Consider the following 25,915-nt stretch of genomic DNA (forward strand, 5'->3'; position numbering starts at 1 on the left):
CGAGGAAATATCCGACCCTTTATTTGGCTGTTAAATACTCCGCTACCTAACCTGCTAGTAGCCAACTGTGTCTGTCTGCTGTTTGGTGATGGAAACTGAAAACAGCTGTCCGCCACATCTGGATGAGAAGCTGAGAGCTAAGTGAAACATTAGGTTTTAGGGCCAGAAGACAGTAAAACGCTGTGTAAAGCTGCAGGGAACAGCAGGGACGGGCGATAAAGATTTTTTTTTACATCATCTATATTTGATCTAATATTAAAAACAACAACAAAAAAGCAGACAAAGACTTTTTCAGCAGCAAGAATCAACTTTATTCAGGAGTGGATTTAGCTGAAGTCATCCCCATCTGTGCCGACTCCCTAGTTAAAGCCCTCGCCTCTCCTTCCTGTCTCCTGGTAATGGAAAAGTAGAATAAGTAGAGCCATTCCAGTACAGTAGGTGTATCTAATCCCGCAGATAAGCAAAACAAACAGGATTTATCACATCCTAATCTCTCTGTGATCAGATTAGAGGTTATGAAGATAAGGTCGTGAGACAGTTATCCACCGGCTCATCCACACGACACTGCAGGTGCACTTTCAAAATGGCATCACGAGGACCGACTGCAAAGACGTTAATCCGCCAGATGGGTGCGGCATTAGGAGCTAATAAACATACTGAGGAATAAAATATCATTTAAAATATCCTGTCATGTTTTGCACAGCTGTCGTGCTCCCGCCACGCTGAAGGTACAGTTTTAATAGAAATTCTGGATTTCAGTCAAATCTAGCAGAACAGAGCCAAACATGGGTGGGAGGCTAAAGAAAAGTAGCCCAGACAATCTGACAGTTACTACAATTACTACCAAGAAAAATGTCAGATACTATATATATATATATATATATATACATGTATGTACATTTTGCGTTTTCTGTTAATGCCCTTGTCTGAGACGTCTCGGCCACCGTGAGTTTGGATTGATTGCAGAGGTTTGGAGATTTTTGTCTCCACCTTATTACAGCGCAGGAGAACGGATTCTCATTCTCTCTTACAGTTTATATCACTGGTGATAGGTTGTGTGTTCTTATCTGTACAATATGTATCTTATTATCTCGACTAACAGGAGCACTGTTTCCTGTACTCAAGATCTGAGGAAATACTTTAAAGCTACAACACTGATCCAAGCCCTATAAATAAATAAGATGCACAGCGCCTTGGAAGAAAGTGTATATCCTTGTCTCTTGTTTTATTTGAATTAAAAACCTTGGCAGTGTATAACTCAGTGCACAGCGTGAACACTGAGCTTTGCTGCAGTGTGTTATAAACTCACGTCTTTGTTGACTTGCCTCCAAACCGTGTTCAACAATTAAAAGGCAAACATCCATCAGAAGACGGTGTGTCGCCCACTTTGTGCCAGTGAAGTGACATTTAGTTTGGCTGCACACGTTTCCCACCTGCTCATATTTTTTGTGGAATTACCGTGAACCCACAAGTGAGGCCAGGTGGATGAAAAGCTGTGGCTGGGGCAATCATAGCAGGCAATGCAATTTGGATGCTGTGTATTCCAGGTGTTTGTGCTTGTGCCACCCAGCCACCACACACACACAGACACAGACACACACACACACACACACACACACACACACACACACACACACACACACACACACACACACACACACATACACGTGCGCGCGCGCAAGCAGAAACAACCATTAAACCAGTTTTAATGTCTCTGAACTCTGGAGGGATGAACACTATTTTTCCAAACTTGCATTCTTCTCATTCTGCTGCTGTTAAATGTCCTCTCCACATTACTCTCCTCGGGGGAAAGTGCAACGCATCACCAACTTAACTTCAAAAACATTTGAAGGTTGGTTGGCGCTGCAGTTAAGATTCGAGAAAAGATTCAAAGGTTTGGTTAGAAATAACATTTTGCATCGGAAGTTAAAGTGAATTTTCTCTGTATTAAACCCGACCACAATATTTCTTTAACATTCAACAAGAAAACATAACTTAGACATAACTCTGTAAAGGAATAGAAAGTTTATCTTTAGATTCTTCATGTTGAATAAGGGAAAAAAACCTGGAGGGATTGATTAGCTGTGTCAGTCAAGACATGATGAGTATTCTTGTAAGTATAATAGTAACATTTGCAAATACTTGTTATATATATGGATGTATGTTTGTTTGCAATGTTTCTTCTGCTGGTATTTTAATTTGCTTTTGTTTCATTTAGTGATCAAACAAAGACAAACTGCTGGATTCATTCACCTGCACATCAACCTAACGAACTAAAAGCCCTGTATTATGACTGTATTCTTCATTATTTGTATCTTATTTTGTATTTCTTGTTTATTTGATTCTTCTACTTATTGCTACATCAGTCCCTGGTTCCAGTTTGTTCAGGGTCTTGTGTCATTTTTTCCTTGGTGGTAAATATGTGAGATAAATATTCAACCTGTTATGAGAGCGTGTTGATGCTCGTAGCACCATCATCAACCTTTCATTTCCTGTGAAGTCTTTGCCACTATAACATTTATTGTACTGCTCCATCTCCCTCTGACACCACTCATTGCCTGCCTCAGAGTGTTGTTTTAATTTAACCATCTACTTACAGGCCATATAAACATGTCAACGCCAATCCAATCTGCCCGTTATACTGCCCCTACTGGGAAAGACCACTGTGACGTGCACCTCAAACACTACGCGTCATTACTGCGTCCAATCATTTCACCATTTAAGTAACGTTGTTCACAGCTTTCAATTTAAAATCTGTCCATCTCTGAAGAGTCATCGTGCATAAGTGCAGGCGCACAGCGTTCACTGTGCATGTTAGCCTTGTTTTCGGGCATGGCCTCTGGCTCTCCTAGTGGAGCAGAAAAAAACTGTACTTTAATGCCCTCGGGCCAAATCTGTTTATGATGGAGAGAGAGAGAGAGAGCGAGAGAGAGAGCGAGAGAGCGAGAGAGCGAGAGAGAGAGAGAGAGAGAGAGAGCGAGAGAGAGAGAGAGAGAGAGAGAGCGAGAGAGAGCGAGAGCGAGAGCGAGAGCGAGAGAGAGAGAGAAGGCAAAAGGTAAGGTTTGTTTAACTGGTGGTGGGTTGGAGAGAGAGAGAGAGAAACAAAATCAGAAGAAGATGAGACGCAGAACGGAGTGGAAAAGAAATCGTTGAAGAGCTCAGAGTAGAGAAAACTGATGATGATGATGATGATGATGATGATGATGAGGTGGAAACTGTATGATACAGAAGGTGGACAGGGAGGCAGAAGAAAGACAAATGGGGAGATGTACTCTATCCATGAATCAGTCTAATTCCAGTAATCTCTGTCTGTGTGTGTGTGGATCGCATGTCTCCAGATCAACAACTTGAACAAACAGGCGAACAGCGTTCTGTAGCAGCGACTCATTGACCTCACTGATGTTGTTGATCTAGACAACGGTGCATTCAATGGCAGCTGATTCTCCAGTGCTTCTGTGTGCTTAGACAGGTGAACATCTCTTTGTGCAGCAGCGGTGGAGCAGCTTCAGGGTTCTGTGAGTCCTGCAGTCCCCCCCCCCCCGTTTTCATTCACAGGAGGCTGCGAGAACCAGTTACTGCAGGTGAGTGTGTGTGTAAAGTGTCTGGACTGAACTTATTTCACTTTTAATTGAATTGTATTTTACCAACAGTCAGTGAAATAAGAACAATTTAAGTGTCTGCATCTGCGACTCAAACACTCTTCCACTAATGTTCACAGACATTTCTCACTGTGTTAATTTACATTCCCTCGCCGCCGAGGACCCTCAATACACTTCCGCCTCAGATGCTAATGTTCATTAATGACGAGTGCTTTAAATTCACGTGTAGATTTGTGTGAAATTTAATAAGAAAACGTACGAGGGAAATCATTACACGGCCACTTATTGCCACTCAAACCCCAGGTCTCAGGAGATGGAGAAAATCACAATCAACTTCCTGTGTTTAACCCAGAGAGTCGACTGAGCAGCAACACAAGTGAAGTTAATTACAACGGGAACCAAACGGCACCATATTAGTTATTTTCTGAGCACATGGCTAAATATACCACGACAGCGTCCGCAGCCTCCATGAAGGGGTTGGGTTCCCGCTGGTCTTATTACTTTTACATGCATTAGTTCATATGGAACTCAAATGAGAAATTTCTGAGCCCCGAAACCTCAATTATTTCTAATCCATCATGCAAATATGCAAACTTTTCCCAAGGAACTCTTCGTGCCATCATCCTCCTCCGATGCACGAGCAGTGGACCGGACATCATGGAGCTGAACGGACGGGTCGGGGGGGTCACATGTAATTCAGACATGTCTGTAATAACTGAGAGAAGTTTTCAAACAGCAGGGATTACAACTACAGAGACAGATTAAAAAAGTCAGATGAGAAGAGATGATCGAGCCAAAACCAAGTTATAACGACACATTACCCACAATGCAACCACAACTCTTTAAAATGTTGATTACAGCAGCATGTTAAGAGTTAAGTCAGTTAAGAGTTTAGCTTCCAGGCACCGACCTCATCACTTCCCTTAGATAAGACAGATAAACATCAATATAATGGGAGTGATGAGCAAATATCTTTAACCCCCCTGTCGGAGCCTGCAGGTGGAGGCTGGGAGGTGGTGGTGGTGGGGGGGGGCTGAATCGACTGACAGGCAGCAACACTGACGCAGAGCAGCAGAGGAGCTGACAACCAAAGGGAGAGGTGGGAAATCTCCTTGCAGCTCAAATCGACAGCCAAACTGGGAGGGTGTGTATGATCCAGGGTTGAGGAGAGTGAGGCCGGTCATACGAGTCTTTCGAAACTTTAGAAATAAACTCTTAACATTTATGCAATAATTAAAACCACAAATGAGGCAAATAAACGCCACGAGACAAACGTACATTTTCCTGCAGAAAGACAGTTGCTGAATGAGTGATTGCAAGGGGTTGAAGACGTCAGTGGCACAGTGGTTTGTCCACATTTGACATCGTGATCTCTGTTGTCCTCCACAGACGTTCTCAACTCTACATTCTGATCAAATCTCTTTTCAACACTGTTGATCACGTATTCGGGTTAGAGGAGCATTTGACCTTTTGAATCCCAATTTATAACCTACTGAAATAACGGTTTCTTTCTTTACATTGTAAGCAAAGAATGCGCACAGTATCTGGATGAAAAGCAAATGTTATGACTAAATAAAGGTGATGTTGGATAACTGATGGTTCCAGGTCTTGGTCTAACATCACAGTCTCTAGGTTTTACATGTGTGGGGGGGGGTCTTGAGACGGGAAAGTCTGTCTCTCTCACACACACACGTGGACGAGAGCTCGACCGAACTCCAGCGCGTTCTCCGATAAGACTGCCGACAGATAGACTGTGATCAGGAGCGCGACCTCGCCGATAACCTCCGCTCATTTCCATTTGTCGTCCTTGTTGCATCACACACAGATAGAGACAAACGGTACATTCACCAGACTGAAGGTCCTGCATTCACAGAAAGAAGATATGACAACCTCACCAGTGATTCAGTCCACCGCTGCTCAGCACGTCACATTCAGATAAGGTTCTCCAAGGATAATGCAAAAAAAAAAATATATATATATATATATTTCTCTTTATCTGTTCAGTGTGTCCTCCTCCGTCCCATAATGCCTTGGGGCTGACTGGGGATGCAGACTGACGGGTCTCCATCTTAAGTCTCAATCACCAGTGAGGCTTTAAGTTGGAAATTACTTTCTGATCTCATGGACTCTGGTGTAGATTTGCAGAACTGAACAGAGTCGCTTCATCTGCTTTCGCTGCAAAAATTATAAATGTCCCCATTTGAGATTTGACCCAGGGTTGGGGGAGTAAAGCAAATCTGAAGCGGGGGTGTCACTTCACATGTTGTGTGTTTGTTCATCAGTGACACACGAGTCATGCAACCATCCAATACCTGGAGAAAACACGCGGGGAGAACGTGCATTTAGGATTGTTCAGAGGATTCAAACATCACAAGTGAAGGCAAAGTGTCTCCATCGCCCCCTGGTGGTTGGCTGCAGTATTAGAATAAACCCATTCTCCATATTAGTGGATGGGACATGGGCCATTAAGGAGTGTAAGTGTTTAATTCGTTATTTGATGCCATAAAAGCAGCGTGAAATGTCATGATTGACACCTGAGACCGACTCATGATATGGGTGGAGCTTGTGTATCGACAGCACCACAACACTGCAAAGTCTGGAAATGACTTTGTCAGCACAAAATGGCAGCGTTTCTATCCGGAATATTTTTGGCTTCATTTCTGGGTTTGGAGACGTTTATAGAGGCTACAGCTACAAAAGCAAGAGTTGGAGAGAAATGATGGAAAAACCGGAGGGAAAGGTGACACCGGGATGAAAAGATCATGTGTGTGTGTGTGTTTAATCTCCCAAACCTCCTCACACAGCATGGCAGGCAGCAGGCAGGAGATGCTACTGATGATGCTCGGAGTGAGGGGAGCAGGCGGCCCGCTGCCAACATAAATCAGCGTCGTAACCTTGAGCCACACCTTGGCGGAGAGAAGTGCCACCAAAGCACCGTCCTTGCTTTTCCAGTGTCTGGATGTGTGCTCACAGGGAACACGGAGCGGTTTGAAATGTGATACACACGTTTAATTTTAAAGACGTTCAGTGTAAATCTGCTTTGAGAGCAGTGAAACACTTTATTAAGTCTTTTTAAGAGCTTTTGGGTCCACACTAGATGATTAACAATGAAAAATATGAAGGTAAAATCTGTAGGGACAATATATCCGAGACGTTTTATAACTATTATATTGTTCTGTAACACTTATTATCTTAATTGTTCAAAGCCTCTTCCTGTCCCAATACGATTAATATATTAGGTTTTGTGAAAAAATAAAATAAAACCAAATAAAAATGAGCTCTAACGAACCTGCCGGCCTGTCCACACCCTGCTGGTGATCCAGAGTCCAGTCTACACAAGTCACAGAGACACACACAGCTGAAGCAGAGACATCAGCAGCAGTAAGTTCATTAAAACAAAAGATAAATATGAGCCATGATTTGGTGTTAAGAACATTTTTATAATCATCCCTTCGTTAAAGTGCAAACAGCAAACCAAACTTTTTTTTTTGAAATAACAAAGAATCCCATTAATAGGACACAGTGAAAACAGTTCAAACAAATGCAAACATCTTCCACACACTTGAGCCACGTCTTCATTTTTAAAAACCACACAAATAAATCGTACCTGTCTCACTTCCCGGACACTGACCATTATTGAACTTGTAAAATAAAAAAGCGTTGATTTTCGTGCATTGATTAAAAGACATAAAAATACAGACAGTTTAAAAGTCACTTCTATTATAAAAGTCAAACCTCTCTCTTAAAATGTCAATGAATTAAAAAAGGTTAAAGCAATTTCCAATGTTTCCAAACTGTTGAAGGAAGCGAACAACTAAATAACAGTCTTTTGTTTGGCTGCCATTTGTTTTGGTGAATCACCGTCCGCCCTCTGCCGCCTCTGTCAGATACGCCGTTATCTCGCTGGAGGAAGACGTCTGACACACCAGAGGTCGGCCGGAGACGGGTTTAATTACCACGCAGCCGTTTGGAAAGACTCGTCCCGAGTACAGCTGGACAATGTGCGGATGTTGCTGAGGAGTCTCCTGCTGTATTCCCTGTGGTCCAGCGGCTGGACTTCAATGACGGTTACCTTGACTCGACTCTCGTCCTGAGGAGGGAAGAAACGTTTAGTGTGGATTCAAAGAGCAGCAGCAACGTCTGATAAAAAATACTTTTTCTTACAAATTCTGCTATTGGAGGGGTTGACCAAACAAATAATAACAACTCATAGTGATAGAAATAATGATACTAATTATAAACTTCTTATTTTTACTTTTATTTTAAATGTTACTAAGTGATTTAGAAAGGAACATCAAACCAGACAAGGCAAAAAGAACAGTAAAATGAACAAGATGAAATAAATGGGGATAAAACAGTAATAATAAATGGTCTGACTCCAGAGGGGTGCGGCCCTTTCTCTTGTTTTTCATCTCTACCAGGGATGAGAAAGCTGGATCACACATATGATGAGATGGGCAATACCACTCCGACTGAACTCCAGGACGTATATTCATCTCTCAGAGGCAGCAAGAGCAAAACCCTGCAGAGTTCAGCGTGCAGACTCATTTCAGTACATGTTCCCTCATCTCAGACTCTTATCAGCCAATTGAGCTTTTGTATTCAGAGTGACAAATCTGAAGTTTACATTACTTCAACCACCTGGTTTCAAGCTGGTCCCTGACTGGAGAACCAGGTTGTTTCCCCCCCATAAAATTCAGTTTAACGTGACTTTAACTGCCGAGGTAAGTAGAGATACAAATTTGGTCTATTTTGAATTGTTCCAGATTATTGTTGTTATTGTTTCAAGGATAAAAAGCACCACTAATGACAGATGCCTAAGAGAAAGCTCAGGCTACACATTTCAGTCTCATCCAGTAATAGTCAGCATATCATCAAACAGTGCAGAGGTTTATGATTAAGACATAGAGCCATCAACTCATTTCCATTCTAATCGCTCTTGCTATGAGCGGGATTAATCCCGAGACGATTAATTAATCAATTAGCAATTCAGTCGGCATAGCCAGCATCAAAGAGTTGACACTTTCCCATTATCTCATATGTGATTCAACACCTCTGTTAGTATTTTACAATTTGCATTTAACTCAGGATATCAGGCAAATTAAACAATACACGTGGCTGTCACGACAAAGGCTCCACTTGACAAGAGGTGAACACATATTTAAATCTAATGGTTTCCCCCAAAGGATACTGGCTGAGGGACTGTTCATTTAATGGATTAATATTCCACACCAGCCCACATCAGAAAAGATTATTCAGTGGCCTGACATTCACCCCTATTCTCCAACTCGATTTCTGATAGTGGGGTGAGGTTGGGTGGGGTTGTTCCCTGAAGAATAACACAACTTCTACAGATGCTGGTTCACAAACAGAAGATGGAGACGAACACCTTCACACACTGGAAACAAATAGCCAACACACACGCTGAAGAGTCATATTAAACACAGGAAACCTGCTGAGAAGTTTTGATAATGAAGTAGTAAATAGTAGCAAGTATTACAGAACATTTAAAAACAAATGTTCAGCTTGTGGTCCTGACTGAAGTATCTCAACAACTACTGGATAGATTGGCACGATGTAAGATAAATGGTCCCCAGAGGATGAATCCTACGGACTTTGGTGATCTCTCAACTTTTCATCCATCCAGGATCTATACGGTTTATTCTTTGAGGGTTACAGGGGGAGCTGGAGCCAATCCCGACTGTTGGGTGAGAAGCGGGGTGCAGCCTGTACAGGTCGCCAGCGTATCACAGGGCCAACACACACACACACACAAACACAAACACACACACAAAGAACCATTCACGCTCCACACAGGCAAACCCAGCCCGAGAACCTTTCTGGCAACAGTTAAAACCACCAACGTGCTGTGTGAAATGTTTTATCAGATGATCCAATATATCTGAACATTCACGAGATGGATCACCCCATGGACTGCCATTACATTATACTGAAGACATCCATGGTTTCCAGATGACCTGCAGACATTTCCTGTAGCGTCACCATAACGTCTCAACAACTCAGGACACATTGCAATTACCTTTCATCACTTTTTAGCCCCATCATCAGGTCCGAACTTTATAGAACACATTCCCATGAGCCTCTCTGGAGCCTGTGTTTCGTGCTCATGACCAAACGTCAGGGTGCTAACGTGCTAAACGTCGTAACTGAACATCCAGGCCATAAACGGTGTCAGTTACATAAATGATTTGAACGACAGCTTCTTCATTATCTATCTGCACAGGAAGTTTTCACCTTGAGCCATGTAGAGAGACATGAGTCACTTGCATTTCTCTCATGCTGGGGGACGGTGGACGGACCTGGATTCGTGCGGTTTGTTGATGATATAAAGTGAGTGCATTAGGTGTCACTGTGTGGGACTCAATGGCCTGTCTGTGAACATGAGTCAGGAAAAAGATGGTGCCCTCTACTAATGTATTCACTGAGACAAAATCAATTCATTCACTTCAGACAGAGTTCTCTCACACACTCTCTCACACACTCTCACACACACACACACACACACACACACACACACACACACACACACACACACACACACACACACACACACACACACACACACACACACACACACACACACAGTTATTTTTCACAGACACATTCGATTCCATTCCGCAGACAACAGCTGTTGATCTATATATGTACATTTGCCTGCCTCCTAAACTCAGCATTAATTATTGATGTGATTTATTTTGTTCTTTTCACTGCACTGTGTTGGAGGGTTAATTAAAACTTTCCATGGTGTTATTGTATCTACACTTTACTTTCGGTGCCTAAGAGTTTTACACAGAACTGGATGTTTGCACACTTATTTGGACGATGCATTAATCCTCTATATGGCCTGAGTGATGTAAAGAATGCAGCCGCTTGAATGCAGTTTTGTATTATTTTGCTGTATTATCTTGTTCTTAATCTGTTTTCTTACCTCTTGACTGTTTCTGTGCAACACGTTTTAATCAAAATACAGCACATCACCATAAAACCCTTCTGTCTTTAACTGGAGTGGAAATAATGCTTTTTAAAAACTCAAAATTAAGTCGAGAGAAGAGACGAAGACTGCGGCTGCACCGGAATCACCAGCTGCACAACATTCAGCTGAAGGCATCTGTGTTTTCATATTAACAGTTGACAGAAGAAAAAGCCTTTAGAGATTTGAGTGCATTATTGTGCAAGTTTTATCTTCACTGCTCTTAACTTCCACTTATTAAAGTTCACACAAAAAATATGATCCTAAGCATAGTTCTTTCTGTGTCCCACTGAAAAAGTTTGTCTCTTTAAAGATCCTAATGATGCTATTTGATTCCACATATTTCTATATTTTCCATTAAAACACGAGTGGCAAGAATTGGTTTTGATCAGTGTTTACAGAAGCCAATAGAACAGAATCTGGCCCGTGCATCAGAGTCGACAGTAAAAAGCATCTTAACACGGAAAGTCATGATCACAGCGTGCTCTCTGTTGCTCCGACTTCTCACCACCACCTTCACCCTCGCCTGCGGATTCAACACATGAATCAGACAGTGAGCGTCTCTGTGTGCAGGTCAGTAACGTGCAGATTTTATAGTCATGGGGGGGAGGTGGTAAAAAATTCACAGAATGAGTAAACGCCTCTGAGGTATCACACGGATGAAACAGTTTTACAGCGCGAGAAAAGAGAGATTTACAATACTAGTTTTTTTTTAGTTTTTTTAAATCAAGAGATAAATTCACAATTAAAACAGGATTAAAACTAGTTTAATTTATTTTTCCATGTCATGTGACCTGTTATTTCAAAGATTTCATTATATTGTTTGTTTTTTTTGAAAACCCAAGTGGATGATCTTTTCTGTGAGCAAGAACTGAGGTAGAAGGACGTATTGAGACATATTGAGGCCGACTCATCATTTCCAATCATAAGCTTTGAAATAAAAATGTAAACTTTGACTAACAACCACAGAAAATAAATATTGCATACTTCCCTGGTGCTCAGAGCACATTGTATCTACATTGTGGAATACTGTATTTATCAATTTAACATTGTTGCGGCTGTGATTTTGTTGGGTTTTAAATTCTTGCCAGTTTCTTCTGTACAAAAATACATTCATGAAAGTTAATTAATTAAGCAACTAGAACATAATACAGTTGTAGCAAATGTCTGGGCACTTCTGAGAAACTACACATTTGATGATTTGTTGACATGTGAAGTGAGTTTTCAGTGTGTGGTCTTCAAGATCTCGTTTTAACTTTCATCACTCCCCTCTACTGTCATTTCTTAATGACATTCCAGACTGTGGAAATTTCAAGCTGTAAGAGCTCTGATATCTTCTTTTACGACCTCCTTTGCTTTGCAGGCATCATTTAGCTTCATCTTCAGATCCTCAGCCGGCTGCTCGGAGGGGTCCATGGCTGTCGAGCGCTGCCACAAGGTTTGAAGACTTTATGGGCTCTGGAAATGCCAATAGCTGACATCTCCTAATGACAATTCTTGGTCCACCCTACAAGTCTTAATGAGTCAATTAAGGCCTAACTAGTTGATTTAGTTCAGAGTCTTCTATAAGGAGGATAAGCTCAAACTGATGCACGTGCCACTATTACCAAATCATTAGTTTTTCTGAAATCTAAAGTAACAGTGTGAAGAAAGGCTCATGTTAACTTGCTGCTGCAGGTGATGTATTTACCTTTTTGACTTCAAAAATTGGCAAAATATGTCATTTACCCAGAGGTGCCTAAACTCTTGTTTTTAAATGAGAAAAAGCTGCATAACAATCCTTCAAACTGCCGCTGTAACACTATTTTCTATTCCCATTATTTGCCGGGTGGGGCCTCTGGATTGTGATGACTGTCAGTCTATATGTTCACGCTGTATTAAATTTGCTGTGTACTCATGTTCCTCAAAGGACAATTTACCAAGAACATTGGGGCTCCCAACTATTTGTTTTAAATGACCCCATGACTCTCCCTGTAATGCAGCCCTGCGGACAAGCTGTATCGTGAGCTCCACTTCTGGTAAGACTGTGATCTCAGAAAAATAAATATCAGTATGTTGTTTGTTTTGCCCGACATGTCTGTATTGTGGGCTGTAATGAAAAATGCAGCCTCCAGTGTCTGCCAGAAGGGCTTCGGGCTTTCCTCTTGCTAGTTGGTCTGTAGCAGTGGAGCATTGACATTTGCTGTAAACAGAGAGTCAAGCTCATTTGACTTCAGTTGGTAAGATTACTCTTCATTGCCAAACATATCACTTGTATGTAAAATTAGACTTGCATCTGCGGGAAATGTGCACTCGAGTGTGTAAAGACTGAATGGCAATATTTTGCCTGGACTTTGAGAGATTCCTTGAAGAAGATGTTGTTTTCCAGACCGTGAAGAATGTCTGGTGAACTCTGAACAGCATCTCTCGCAGGTTCTCCTGCGGCCAGGACACAGACCATTCAGCGCTCATCCTACATCTCAATCATTCCTCTCAGACCGAGAGCATCTTCCCTCCGTAGCAAATTAGTTTCTGAATAATTAAGTTAATTAGGCTTCGACAGACAATAGCTAAATGCTAATTAGCGCCTAATTAAGAGAAATGAATCCACAGCTGTATTTGTTTTAGTATCCAAAGTACACTGGCTACGCAACAACTCCCTTGTCATTGTGAAGCTAATTAAAATGATTTTGGATTCATGTTGTGTGACTGACAGGGTGTTGTCGTTACATTACAATCCTGCATCTTGTTTTGTGGCTTTACCTTCTTGGGACCGAAGTTCAGCGGAAGATTACAACTGATGATCGGTCTTGTTGATATGAATTCCCGGACGGCATACAACTAATTAATTAAAACACAACACTGCAATGTACCACGCGTTTTACCACCGGGGGGAAATTTTCACTTTTTCAACTGTAGTATTCACTGTGAAGTGTTTAATCAAGCAGGTTCCTTGTACAACCTCAAGTCACAAAACATCCCTCACACCCTGGTCTGACACCAGTTCATCTTAAAGGCTGCTGCTGATCCCAACGTTCTTTAGATCAAAACACAAAATCTGTAACACTGCAAGCAACAGAGTCCTGTTTGGTTGATAAACATCAGACTCTTGCAATCATATGTCATTATATCCAATTATTTCTGGGAAACTAAATTGCATCACATTGTATCAAATTCTATTGTGTGCTCCCGTTAATAGTTACTTACATTGTACGTCTCAAGCTTGACTCTGCTTTTAAAGATGTGCTTCGTGAAGCTGGCTTTCTGGAAGACTTCATCAAAGGCCGTCTCGTCCTTAGGAACACACACACACACACACACACACACACACACACACACACACACACACACACACACACACACACACACACACACACACACACACACACACACACACACACACACACACACACACACACACACGTTGACTGCAGTAATCTGTTAAAGACCTCCTGGAAAAATGTTGAAGGCAGTTTTCTTGTCAGACATAAACAAACTAATTCATGCAGAACTATGCATGTGTGTGTCTGTGCTCATTATGATGACATTTTAAAGCAAGTACATTTTCGCTGGTCCTCACAAATGTAAAGGGTTGATTTTAGGGTTATAATTAGGTTTTTAGTTGTGATGGTTAAGGGGCTAGGGAATGCCAATGAGTGTCCTCACAACTATAGAGAGACTAGTGTGTGTGTCTGTGTGTGTGTCTTACTGTGTCTTTTAACTCGCCCAGTGTTTCTGCAGTGTGACCTAATAAGACCTCGGCTGTCTCCTGGAAGCATGTCACCCACTGGTTATCCCCGAAGTCTGCCAAGTTGGCCTAGGAGTTAGACAGACAGGGATGATGAAGGGGAGAGTGATTATTTATGTGCATGTTTGAGTGTGTGTGTGTGTGTGTGTGTGTGTGTGTGTGTGTGTGTGTGTGTGTGTGTGTGTGTGTGTGTGTGTGTGTGTGTATGTGTGATAACAGAAGATACAGTATTTCTCGCAGTCAGCATCACCGTATGTGTGTCAAACAGGCATTAATGATGTGCACTGTATGCACTCTGCACTTACAAAGAGTATGAGTCTGTATTTAAAGTTGGGGAACTCTTTGTTACACTTCTCGCAGCGGTACATCCCGTTCTGTTGGTCTATAACCTTCTTCTTGCAGTCTGCAGATGGACAGGACTGGTACAGACAACTGTCCTTACGAGTGAACAGCAGCGTCGCCACACAGCTGAAGTAGTCTACCTGAATGGAGAGAGGAAATGGAAGAGGAAGAAATCTAATTATGGGGATAGAGCGGAAAGATCAATAAAAGGTGCCGAATCACATCAAACTGCTGCAATTTGAACGTCTAAGAGGCCATAGTCAATTTGCAGGTGCTGCCTCCTTACACAATATTGTGCCGAGGAGAAATCAGACCTGCAAATCAAGTTACATGCGGGGAGAATATTCCAAACCAAATGAACCTGAACACAACCATTTAATTACAGAAAATGTTTGTGTTGCGCTCTGTACCTTTTATCGTGATCATCTCTTTCCATGTTTAACTTGTAGCCTTTCTCATTGGACTCTTTTGGTAGTTGCTTGTCATATTGGCAGATATTAAAATCATAAAGACGACTTTAGCTGCTCCTGTAGCTGCCTGATCGTTGCCTTAATCCAATCAAACAACTCATTTTTTAAAGTCTTGAGTAACACAGCGTTTAGTTGCCTATTCAACGTGAAAAAAGTAAATCATATGAAAAGTTCAAGCCCACATAACAAATAACAGACGTTATCTGTTATTGCTACAAAAGTGCCCTTGCAACAGAAAATGTTGGATAATGGATTTCTCAGCTAAAAATGTCTTATTGTAAATTGTGATATTCATGACGACAGAGCCCCTTTACTGTTGACATTAATCAAAACTATCTCTTATTTTCTGTTGAGAGCATTTTGACTTAAAACTTTATTTAAAAAATAAAGTTTTAAGTCAAAACGTCCTGGTTGAGTAATGATCTTGGTCTGATTTTAAATCAAGATGTGGATCTTTTTGATTAATGTGTGTGCTGGAAGAAGAAGACTGGACATTAGAAAACTCTGGCAACACTTCTCTACCACTGATGCAATTTTAAAAGGCCTACAATGAATAAACCGGAAAAAGACACCTCATCAAAGTGTTTGTTATGTAGGAGGCTGCATCTTGGTAGATGAACAAGATACCAGGTGGCACAGGCACACAATGAGTAATCACTGGTCCACAGCACAAGAGTTACAATCACAACACAGTCGTAGGGACAATGACCAACTTCACAATACTTCAAACTCTTTCCTGTTGGGGTGCAACTGCAGATCAACCAGCCTAAAACAACAGAATACAAAAATAATGCTGCCACTACAGGAAAGGTTTATGTGAATACTATCTGTGATATCACAACCATTACACATATAACAGCAGCATTAGCAAACAGCGATAAAAAGAAACATGCCCTCATCAAATGGTCTCTTCTCATTTGAATGTTAAGTTTTCTTGAATAATCATTATTTGTATCTTTAAATCTTAGCAACAAAGATAAAACTAAAGCTCATCAAACATGTAAGAGTTGAGGAGGCGCAAAAGTTCTCCTTCTAGTGCCGGCAGGACAAACTTCAAGAAAATGAATATGCTGCTTCGGGTGGAGAGAGAAACATTGAATAAAATAAAAATAAACTCAGATCAAACTTGGCATCATACACGAAACTGTTGCCAGAACGTCAGTCCAGCTGGTAGATGCACGCTGTTTACAGATCTCTATTTGACTTCCAAACAATCTTGGATGAGTTTAAAAAGAAAAGCAGGGAGAGTTTGAGAATTCTATGTATAATAGATGCAAGATGAGATGGATCTCTCTGCCTTACAGATACATAAATTGTTGTAAATGCACACACAGACACGTCTAACATGCAAGTTTATATGCAAAGACCCAAACTTACACATTTGCAATGCATATACAAGGAGCCAAACTTCTTTCAGTTATGAATTTAAATTAAAATGTACACAGTCAAACAGAATCAAATTAAAATGCAGCGATGTTGCAGTAATTTAAACAGATATTAGCACCTTAGGCGGCAGAGCTCACACTGGTAAAATCAACAGCTAAAAAGGAAAGAAATGCCAATTCTGGGGGAAAAATATTCTCTCTTCCTGTGGAGAAGCACAGCGTTTGATTTCCATAAATATAAAGAATGCACAAAGTAGATGAACTGTGTCTCATCTGGAAGAGGCACATACATGTGTACACGCCTACATGCAAATAAACACAGGTGGATTCAAACAGATGCACAAGTGCAAGCACAAACCGATTCATGTGCATGTGCTGCACACTGAATGTAAGAAACCAGAAAGAAATCCTTCTTTAACCAGAGTTTAAACAAGATGTTGGAATTACAGCCAGAATTAAAAATAAATGCTTTCAAATCCATTCTCAACAAGAGCAACTACAAGCTCGAACTGGGCCAGACTCATTTCTAATGATGGCCTAAATGAGTCCATCAAAGACCCTCTTTAGGATACAGGCCAAATTCACACAAACACACACTGACTGAGTATTGCTGCTCCTTCGTTATACAACCCACACTTTGTGTGAAGTGTTCGGTAAGAGCATTGAATGTGAAAAGACCATTGTGTTCTCTGCCTTCCCTGCGAGATGGTTGATGATGAGTCCTTCGTCCCCACGACCTCTACAGAGACTGTCAGTCAGACTTAGAGCTCTCTGACACTCTCTTCCCGCGAGCTAACACTGACTCACAGCATCATAATCTGTCCACCCATCCATCCATCTTCCCAGTACCCATGCCACACAGCAAGATCACCCCTTCCAAAAAAACACTTACTCAGAAGGTTTTATTAATTAGGAGAATTTCTCCCGTTAGCAATAGCCCTCTCCTCCTCAACACTCCGCTCCCATGTTCCTGCCCATGTGCCTGCCTCATCACATTTCAGACTTGGGCAGATGAGATCGCCGGGAGCCTGGAGAGGTGGGAAGGCGAGGGGCGGGGAAGGTGGTGGGAGGGTGGACATGGCAGGAGGAAAAGTACAGGATGCCTTTAGTCGAGGCTCGTTCACGGCTCGTCATGTTGGCAGATGCTACCGAGAATATGAGGATGGAGGTCGGCAGGATCTGGACCGTGGCTCTTCCATCACAACAAGACCACTCTAAATAAATCCCCCCTGCACTTGCCATCATCTCTCCTCTTCTCCTTGTGAGTGTGTTTTTCCCTCTCCCTCTAAATTCCAGTGTGTACACAGACGCCTTGGGGCAAAGTCTTAACCTTAAGCATGCTGTGGAGAACCAAGAAGAACAGCGTGACTAACGCTGCACGCAATAACAGATACACAGAAAACGCTCAGGCACACAAACAAAGTATGTGTGCCGACCGACCTAAAGATTCTCTCACACACACACACACACACACACACACACACACACACACACACACACACACACACACACACACACACACACACACACACACACACACACACACACACACACACACACACACACACACACACACACACACAGAGAGAAAATAGTTTTCATTCTTATCACAGAAAATTCCTGTGTCACCTTCTGGCACCTAAATGCAATTAAAATTTGTATGTGGAAGGGCAACCAAGGGAAAATCTTCCTCACATAATTGACGTGGCTGCACATGCCAACTTTAATGCTTGTCCCAAAACCCAAACACACAAACACACACACACACAGCTACATTAATTAGAAGTGGCTTGTACACACCAGTCTCACACATACAGTACATGGAGGCAAACAGGTGGAATGTCAAATTAGATAGCTTCAAAGTAGAAACTAATGATTTGGATTTCATTATTAGAACGAAAGCAGCCTGAGAGTATGTGACAGACGTCCTCCTTAAAGGCGTTCAATTACAGAAGCGTTTGGGGGGGGGGGGGACAGAGCACAGGCAGACAAAGAATAAGGAAAGAGAGGGAAAAAATAAGAGCTTGAATTATTTACACATTCTCACCTTTCATCTCCTTCCCTCACTTCTGCCAGTTAAGTGTTCCAACCCAATTTCTATCCTTCTCCTAAACATCCCTTGACACTTGTCTCTCTTTGTCTCCGCACACTTGTTCTTCCTGTGGCCTTGTTTCCTTCCATCCTTCGACGCAGCTTTGTCAGTGTAAGTGGCTCTGCCTGGCTGTTCTACACCTTCTCACTCTACCGCGTTCTCAGCCCTCGCCACATCCCTTCTGGTAATGTTATGCCCTCAGGCTTCCTCCACCTCCAACACGTAATTAGAAATTCTTATGAGAAATGACATTGATACAGGAGCTACCCATATGTGGCTTCTAATTAAATATGAGGAATGATGGAGACTACTCGAAAAAATAAAGCTAATTAAACAGTTATACTTCTACACATGCTACTCCAATCACGGATGGCAGTTCATTCATTTCAGCTAATATGTTCACATTGCTAGAATCATGAGACTAATCCACGACGTCATAGCAAAGTAAAACCGAGAGCTGCTCTGTTTACCGTGAATGGAAGACTGACTGTGGGTTTGTGTTTGTCTAAGTGCTTACATTGAAATGAGACGAGGAAGCAGTCAGTCTTATAAATCACTAAACCTGTGTCTGTTCACAGAATATTATCTGCGATAGTTTGAATAAGAGGCTTTCGGGCTGATCTCTGTGGGGCTGAAAAAACAAAACCAACTAAAAAAAGCCCCAAAACATAAATTAACATTTGTGTTTACTGATGTTCAGAAGTGGGGGTTTAAAGCACACCTGATGTCAGTGTTCTACTTTGTGGTATCTGTCTGCTTGTGTGTGGAAGGCTTATCACCAGAACCAATCATCTTATCTGCTTCAAACTTGGCGTGTGTATTGTTAAGGGCCGAAGGAATGGCAGTCTAGAATTTGGTTCGATTTGTAAAATGTCCAATAATAATACAATTTGAATAAACAGTGCTCAATAGTAGCGGCGGTCGATCACAACAACGGTGAGTTCAGTCTTTCCAGTTCAGGGTTCTTTCCAAAATACATCTTGACGAGCCCCTGTTAGACGGTAATTGAGCTGATTACTGTATGTATGGCTACATAGTAAGAGTAAGTAAGTGAAAGAACTCAAGATGATTTACTCTTAAAGTCATAGACCATCGATGTGAAGGAGCTGTTGTGGTGCGACTGTGAAACGTGGGTTCAAACCAGTGAAGCTCTAACCCTTTGATTCCGAGGGACTGACACCAAAACCCAGTGTTTACCATGCTTGTCCAACAACACCGAAAGATTTCCTGTCATCAAATTCTGTTGTACCGTGGCTGTGCTGGTATTATGTCATCTGTGTGTGGTTTCTCCCCTTCCTTGTTTTAAACAGCAGCCAGCTGCCTGAGTGACTTTTGGTGGGATTTACTGACTCACACCGAAATCAGTTTCCAGCCAAAGTTTTTGTAGAGTCGCCTCAGTGATCCAACTAAAACTGCAGCAGAAATAAAAAGGTTTCGTTTTTTTGTTCTTACACACCTTGTGGTTTTATTGATCTACTGTAGATCTCCATTTTCTGTGACTCAAACACAAAAGGCTGAGTCAATCTAAAACTCAAAAATCAAACCTTGAGTTACACAGAGCAATAAAAGAGCCAATGAAACAGAAATACTAAACATATATGGAATGTATTGAGTGAAATGAAGACATAAAACCTTAGATTATGTCTTCATTGCTTGCAATTTCCACCACTTACTTGATCTTCAAATGGTAAATGATAAATGAACTGCGTTATATATCGCATTTTCTAGTCTAATGGACCACACAAAACGCTTTCTAATACAGACTCATATTCACATTCAACAATGGCACTTTAGGGGCAATTTGGGCTTCAGTATAAGGACTAGAGGAGTTGGGAATCAAACCACCGGCTGACACAATAGTGGATGCGCGTTCTACCACCTGGATAAGGATTTCTTGTAACTTTAAGTGCAACAACTAATTGTGTCCAGCCATGACAGTTTTTTGGTTGCACTTATACAAACCTTTTTTAGTTGAATTCCCTGATATGTGTATGTACAGTTTGCATGTTGGCCTATGTGCACTGTACCTTCTCTCCTTGTCCCATGCTTTCGTCCTTCACGTCACTCAGTGTTTTCCAGTTGATCTTCATTCCGCTGCTCCTTGACCACGTGCTGGTCAGGGATTGGCTGTTGAGAGCGAAGCCATCCTCGTCGTACCTGCACATGAACACACACGGAGCACACAAGCAAATAAAGTAATGCGCAAACACGCTTGTGCATCAAAACTAACATACAGATTCATACATGTGAACTATGACATACATTATTTAAAGTATAGGGAGACAGAGAGAAAGAAGTAAATACAAGAGGGAGGTGTTGATAATCATAAAGAAACACACAAACAGAGCGTACCTAGCAGATATAATGATCCTTCATACTGAGGTTATTATATTACAGGGTACACTGTTTATATTAGTCGTATATGAGCGATTCTTCTTATTATATAACAGAGGGTACACTGTTTATATTAGTCGTAAATGAGTGATTCTATCTTTTTTTTAAAAAAGGGGTTGTAAAAGCAATTATGTTTGTTTATATAGACATGCTGTATGTTGTATTAATACACCTTGAGTTTTCCTCTGAAGGAGATACTGAGTTGTATTACACATGACACTGTATTTGTCTATTGCTATCTAAAGAAACCATCTTCAGCCGTGACTGAATTTCCCCCTTAATCTCTGACTGAACTGATTTACAGCCACTGCATCTGTACTCTGCCATCTCTTTTATCTGACACACTGACTGCTGTCGACATGCCTTCACACATCAATCAGCCTTTTATCTTGAAATATATTTCAGGCCATATACACTCGGGGAAAGAGGAGGGGAACAAAACTCACCCATCTGTGCTCTTGTCTGCCCACTTCATCTCTTCATTTATCTACCTTTTTAAACATGCCCTTTAAAATCTTAATGCGTCAGTGTGACTCCTGCTCTGTATTCTAGACGAGCAGAACAATCTAATCAAGGCATCATCCAACTTCATCACTTTCTTTCAATTAAGAGCGAGCCCGGTCAAAACAATCCCACAACGCACTGCATCGCCACAGGAGCTCGAGTCACACTCTTCGTGAAGGTCTAAATGTTCAAAAGGAAAAACAATCATTGTCATTCATTCACTGCTTGTCCTCAAAGGTAGATTATGGCAGACGGAAACGCATCAGGAGACACGCAAAATAATGGCAGACAATATTGTGAAAGGACCAATTAGCTAAATTAATGAACCAGACATTAACGAGTGAAAGACTGAACACAACAATGCCCTCAGGTACATGATGCATGCCCCTTTATTTACTGTATTCACACTGAAGCTGTGAGCATGTTTTTACATTCAATTATATAAGAAAAGATTTCTGTGTAACTCTGAGGCAATCACATGCACACTGAAGTCTAATATACACACACACACATGTAATAAAAAGGGGAAAGAAGGCCATTCTTTTCAGCGGTGGCCAGACTTGGCAACAGCCCTAATGAGCATATGAGTCATAATTCAAAACCCTCCACAGGAACTGGAATCCAGTTTGATGTGGCTCGTCGTGTGCAGCGTCTCTCTGCGCACATACTGAACCAGTTCAGAGCGAGAATCCAGAAATATCCGCGTTCTGCTTTTCTTTTATTCAAACCATCCAATCCTGTCTAGAGTCCCACTGGGACTGATGAGGCACACGCCACCAGTTTCCTGACACGTGATCATCAGGGCTTTGCATTCAAGTTTATTTATTAGTGTCATTGTGAGTGTGTGTGGGTTTAGTGTTTATTATCAGAGTGATATCATTATGTTTACACATATGTCTTGTGGTAAGTGTCCATGCACACTGTACATGCCAGCATGACAACATTGTATAGACATGTCTATGTGTGTTTTGAGTGGGTTCATGTTTGTGTGAGCGCTGCACACCACTGACTCACCAGGCCCTCAGTCTAAAGGCCTCTGGTATGTCTGGGTTGACCATGACTGTTGAGCTGAACGAAGCAGAGAGAGATCTGCCTCCGAAATCAGACACGCGAGCCCCTTTGATAGCGACCACAGGCTGCTCGCTGCCGTCAAACTTCTCTGCCTGGAGAAAGAGAAAGAAAAACTGTGTCAATGAGGAGAGACAGTCTGAACACAAGAGACAGCAAAAGCAGTTGTTTTATTGTCTCTTGTATGTTCAGTCTATGTCTGCAGCTTGGAAAGTAATGTGTGGTGTAGTTTGCTCTGATAATTGGACAACCTACCAGTTAATTTGAAAGTCGTTTTTGGATTTTAGCAAAGAGGAGGGATTAGCTCTTGCAGATTGAATGAGCTTAGAGAAGAATAGCACCATTTCATGCACATTCGAGGGTTATTTAGCCCTTCGTCTCAAATCAGGGACCACGGTCCAAAACACTCCTGAAGGTCACAGGAAGGATTTGACCGATCTAAATTTTACGGCCCAAGAAACACAATCAAACCACTCTGCATGCAAGAGCACACACACCGTTGTGCCATGTTCACTGACACGGATACATACACGCATGGACACCTTTATAAACACACGATTAATTACAGTCTGCTCAACATGTTTTTACATTAAAACCCCTCCCAGGATGCAGAGGGAGAGCAGGGAGACAGATAGAAGGATTATAGTTGTTACCTCCTTTCCCCACAGTGTGACTGTCACCACTTTGCCCGTTGTGTCTATTAGGCTGAGGGCCCTCTTGGAGACTTCTCTGCTGGTCTTCGTGGTGATCCGGCATACATCCTCCGCACTCTTACAGACACCGATAACATCTGAAGACGGAGACAATTATTAGGAGGTGTTTGTCCATGACTCCTCGTGGATATAGGGAGTCAAATATGATTTCAGAGACAGTAGAAAAATAATAAAACAGTGTGTTATGTGAACAGAGCCTTTTGAAATGTCTATATATGGTATCAAGAGTAAAAAGGCCCCCTAGATATTTTCGACATTATGTGAATTATTATCGCAACATGAGCAGTAAAGATCTAACCCGACAGAGAATTGACATCCCTTTGATATTGCCAAGTTGCTGCAGACTGACATAAATGTCATAACAGGCTGGCTAACACCCAGGCCCATATTCCAGATCACAACAAACAAACTCATTCCTCATTCATGTTTCCTGTCAGGCTCAAGGCCTAAACACTTCATTCAGGATTACTGCACTGAGGAGCAGTCACTGCTGAGGTGGACCACCATGACTAATAATCAGAACGAGGAAAATCAATTTCCAAAGCACATTTTTGTATAAATAGAATGGCACTAAGTAGAGCGCATACCTCCGCCAAGGCCAACCGCTCTCCTTAAATTCAATCACGCCACACCACATTGCCTGCACTCATAAATATCAGTCCCTAAAGATGCCAGATTTTTTCCCCTCAAGATCCATAAATAATTTGCTGGGAAGTCTGTGAAAAAGTCAAAAAAACTATTCCCGGATCCGCCCCTTTGTCCCGATCCACACAAAAATTGTATTGGGTCTTTTATGGCCCATCTTCCGGCCCATTAGGGGGAATCCGTTCAGTAGTTTTTTGTGTATTTCTGACAAACGACGAACAAACAAACGGACAGGGGCAAAAATATAACCTCCTTGGCAGAGTTAACAAATATGATTTTCACATAGTTCCCATGAAAACAAAGGAGACATATATATACACACATTCAAATCGTATGTAAAGAAAGTTTAAAAAAGAACGCATATCAATAAAAATTCCAAAGTGGGGGTCAGGAATATTGCTGTCTATGAAGGTTCTTAGATTTCTTCACCCTAGCTAAAGAAATGCCACAGGGCACTTTCAAATGGCTTAACAATGATGACAATTGTGGTGATTAATTTTCTGTCGAACATCTCATGCCGTCAGGACTAGCTGCCCACGCATTGGATAAGATGACTGGACAGAATTTATAATATAGACTTTTGAAACCGGTCATGCTCTGAACTCCATCCTCCCGTCTGCTAACCTTTTTTTAAACCCGCGCCTCCTAGTCCTCCCTTGCTCTGTCTGCACTCTCCCAGCTCTCCTTAATTCCATTATGATTGAAACGATGTCACCCACCTCTGAACTCCATTATCACCACAGGAACAGGCTGACAGTTCTCATTACCATGTTATAATCCCCTATTTAACAAAGGAGCGGGGAGAGAGTGAGTGGAGAGTGTGTGAAGGGAGAGACAACAGATGATGCCCGGGACATGTAATGCTGCCCCTCTGCGACCAACGGAAACACACTCCTCCAGGTAAACCGCTCAGTGCATCCCTTAACTTGTGTAATGCTCTGCTGTGCTGCCCTGTATTTCTCAGAGCTAATGTAATCATGTAATATTACTGCTCAAACCTCAGTAGATTCGACCATTAAGTTCTCCATTATGGCATGTCCAACACTTAAACGAACCAATAGCCCTCCATGTGCTGCTACCCAGTAGTTGCTGTATGTTTTTCATGAGCATATGCAAGTGAAGTAAAAAAAGCTATTCAACTATGCAATTCAACAATCCCATCTGGATGTGTGATCACAGGTACAAGAGACCACATGGACCTGTGCTGATAGGTGTGGTGAGAAGTGCCGCTTCAAACCCATGGAAAATCAGAAGAGCAATAATTTGCATCCAAACAAGATTTGGTAGGAAACGTCCCCTTTAAGCCGAGCTTCTTCCTCCCATTCTCACTCTTCTTTAGCACGTGTTCATCTTGCTTTGAAAACCTGTTATCTGTTGGGTACAGACTGAAATGTGTTTGAACACCAAGTACCAGAAACTGTCAAGTACCATGTCAGACTTCAGATCTGTGATCATGTTTGATTACATTAAAGAAACGATGCCACTTTCTTATTACAGTTTCGATTGTGTTGTTGAAGAAACATGGGCTTTTGTAGAAATAGCATGTTTGCATTTCTCAGAAGGAAGTTATCTAAAATCCGTGTTGTTTTGTATCCGTACCAAAAATCTGTATTAAAATGTAACTGGTAAAGACAAACTAAACTTTCTAAAAATACAATAAATTCTAAAGTTTAAAACAAATTACATCCTAATTGCCACACCTGCAGAGACACCACTATCTGACATGTGCATCATATCACTTATAACATTCAGCACATTGTTGAATCACCACGTTCAACCCCAATCTACACATGGACCGTCCCAATTTACCTGTGGCAGAGATAAGACCCACCTGTCAGGCACAGAGGGCAGGCACCCCAACTAAAACAGTGGAATGAGCATCATCCTCTCTTTATCTCTACTCTGTACTGTCTGCCTGAATTAACCCTCCAGCGACCCAGTCATAATGCATTCCTCCATGACATCTGGTTCACAACTGACAGGCA

The 25,915-nt window shown here is 41.8% G+C and overlaps 1 protein-coding gene across 8 annotated transcripts in view; it reads right to left on the reverse strand.

Annotated features, from left to right (window-relative positions):
• Window positions 1–7,022: 7,022 nt before the first annotated feature.
• LOC117773856 (replication protein A 70 kDa DNA-binding subunit-like) overlaps window positions 7,023–25,915 on the reverse strand; it is a 32,814-nt gene continuing 13,921 nt past the window's right edge. For all 8 annotated transcript variants that reach the window (XM_034605618.1, XM_034605621.1, XM_034605614.1 and 5 more), the window contains 7 exons: window positions 23,226–23,362; window positions 22,519–22,667; window positions 20,634–20,763; window positions 14,623–14,799; window positions 14,279–14,386; window positions 13,777–13,863; window positions 7,023–7,689 (listed from right to left, as the gene is read on the reverse strand). In XM_034605618.1, coding sequence (XP_034461509.1) covers window positions 7,552–7,689; window positions 13,777–13,863; window positions 14,279–14,386; window positions 14,623–14,799; window positions 20,634–20,763; window positions 22,519–22,667; window positions 23,226–23,362 — 926 coding nt within the window. In that variant the 3' untranslated portion in view covers window positions 7,023–7,551. The remainder of the gene's footprint in view (window positions 7,690–13,776; window positions 13,864–14,278; window positions 14,387–14,622; window positions 14,800–20,633; window positions 20,764–22,518; window positions 22,668–23,225; window positions 23,363–25,915) is intronic.

Source organism: Hippoglossus hippoglossus, chromosome 14 (genome assembly GCF_009819705.1).
Source record: "Hippoglossus hippoglossus isolate fHipHip1 chromosome 14, fHipHip1.pri, whole genome shotgun sequence".
Taxonomy (NCBI): Eukaryota; Metazoa; Chordata; class Actinopteri; order Pleuronectiformes; family Pleuronectidae; genus Hippoglossus; species Hippoglossus hippoglossus.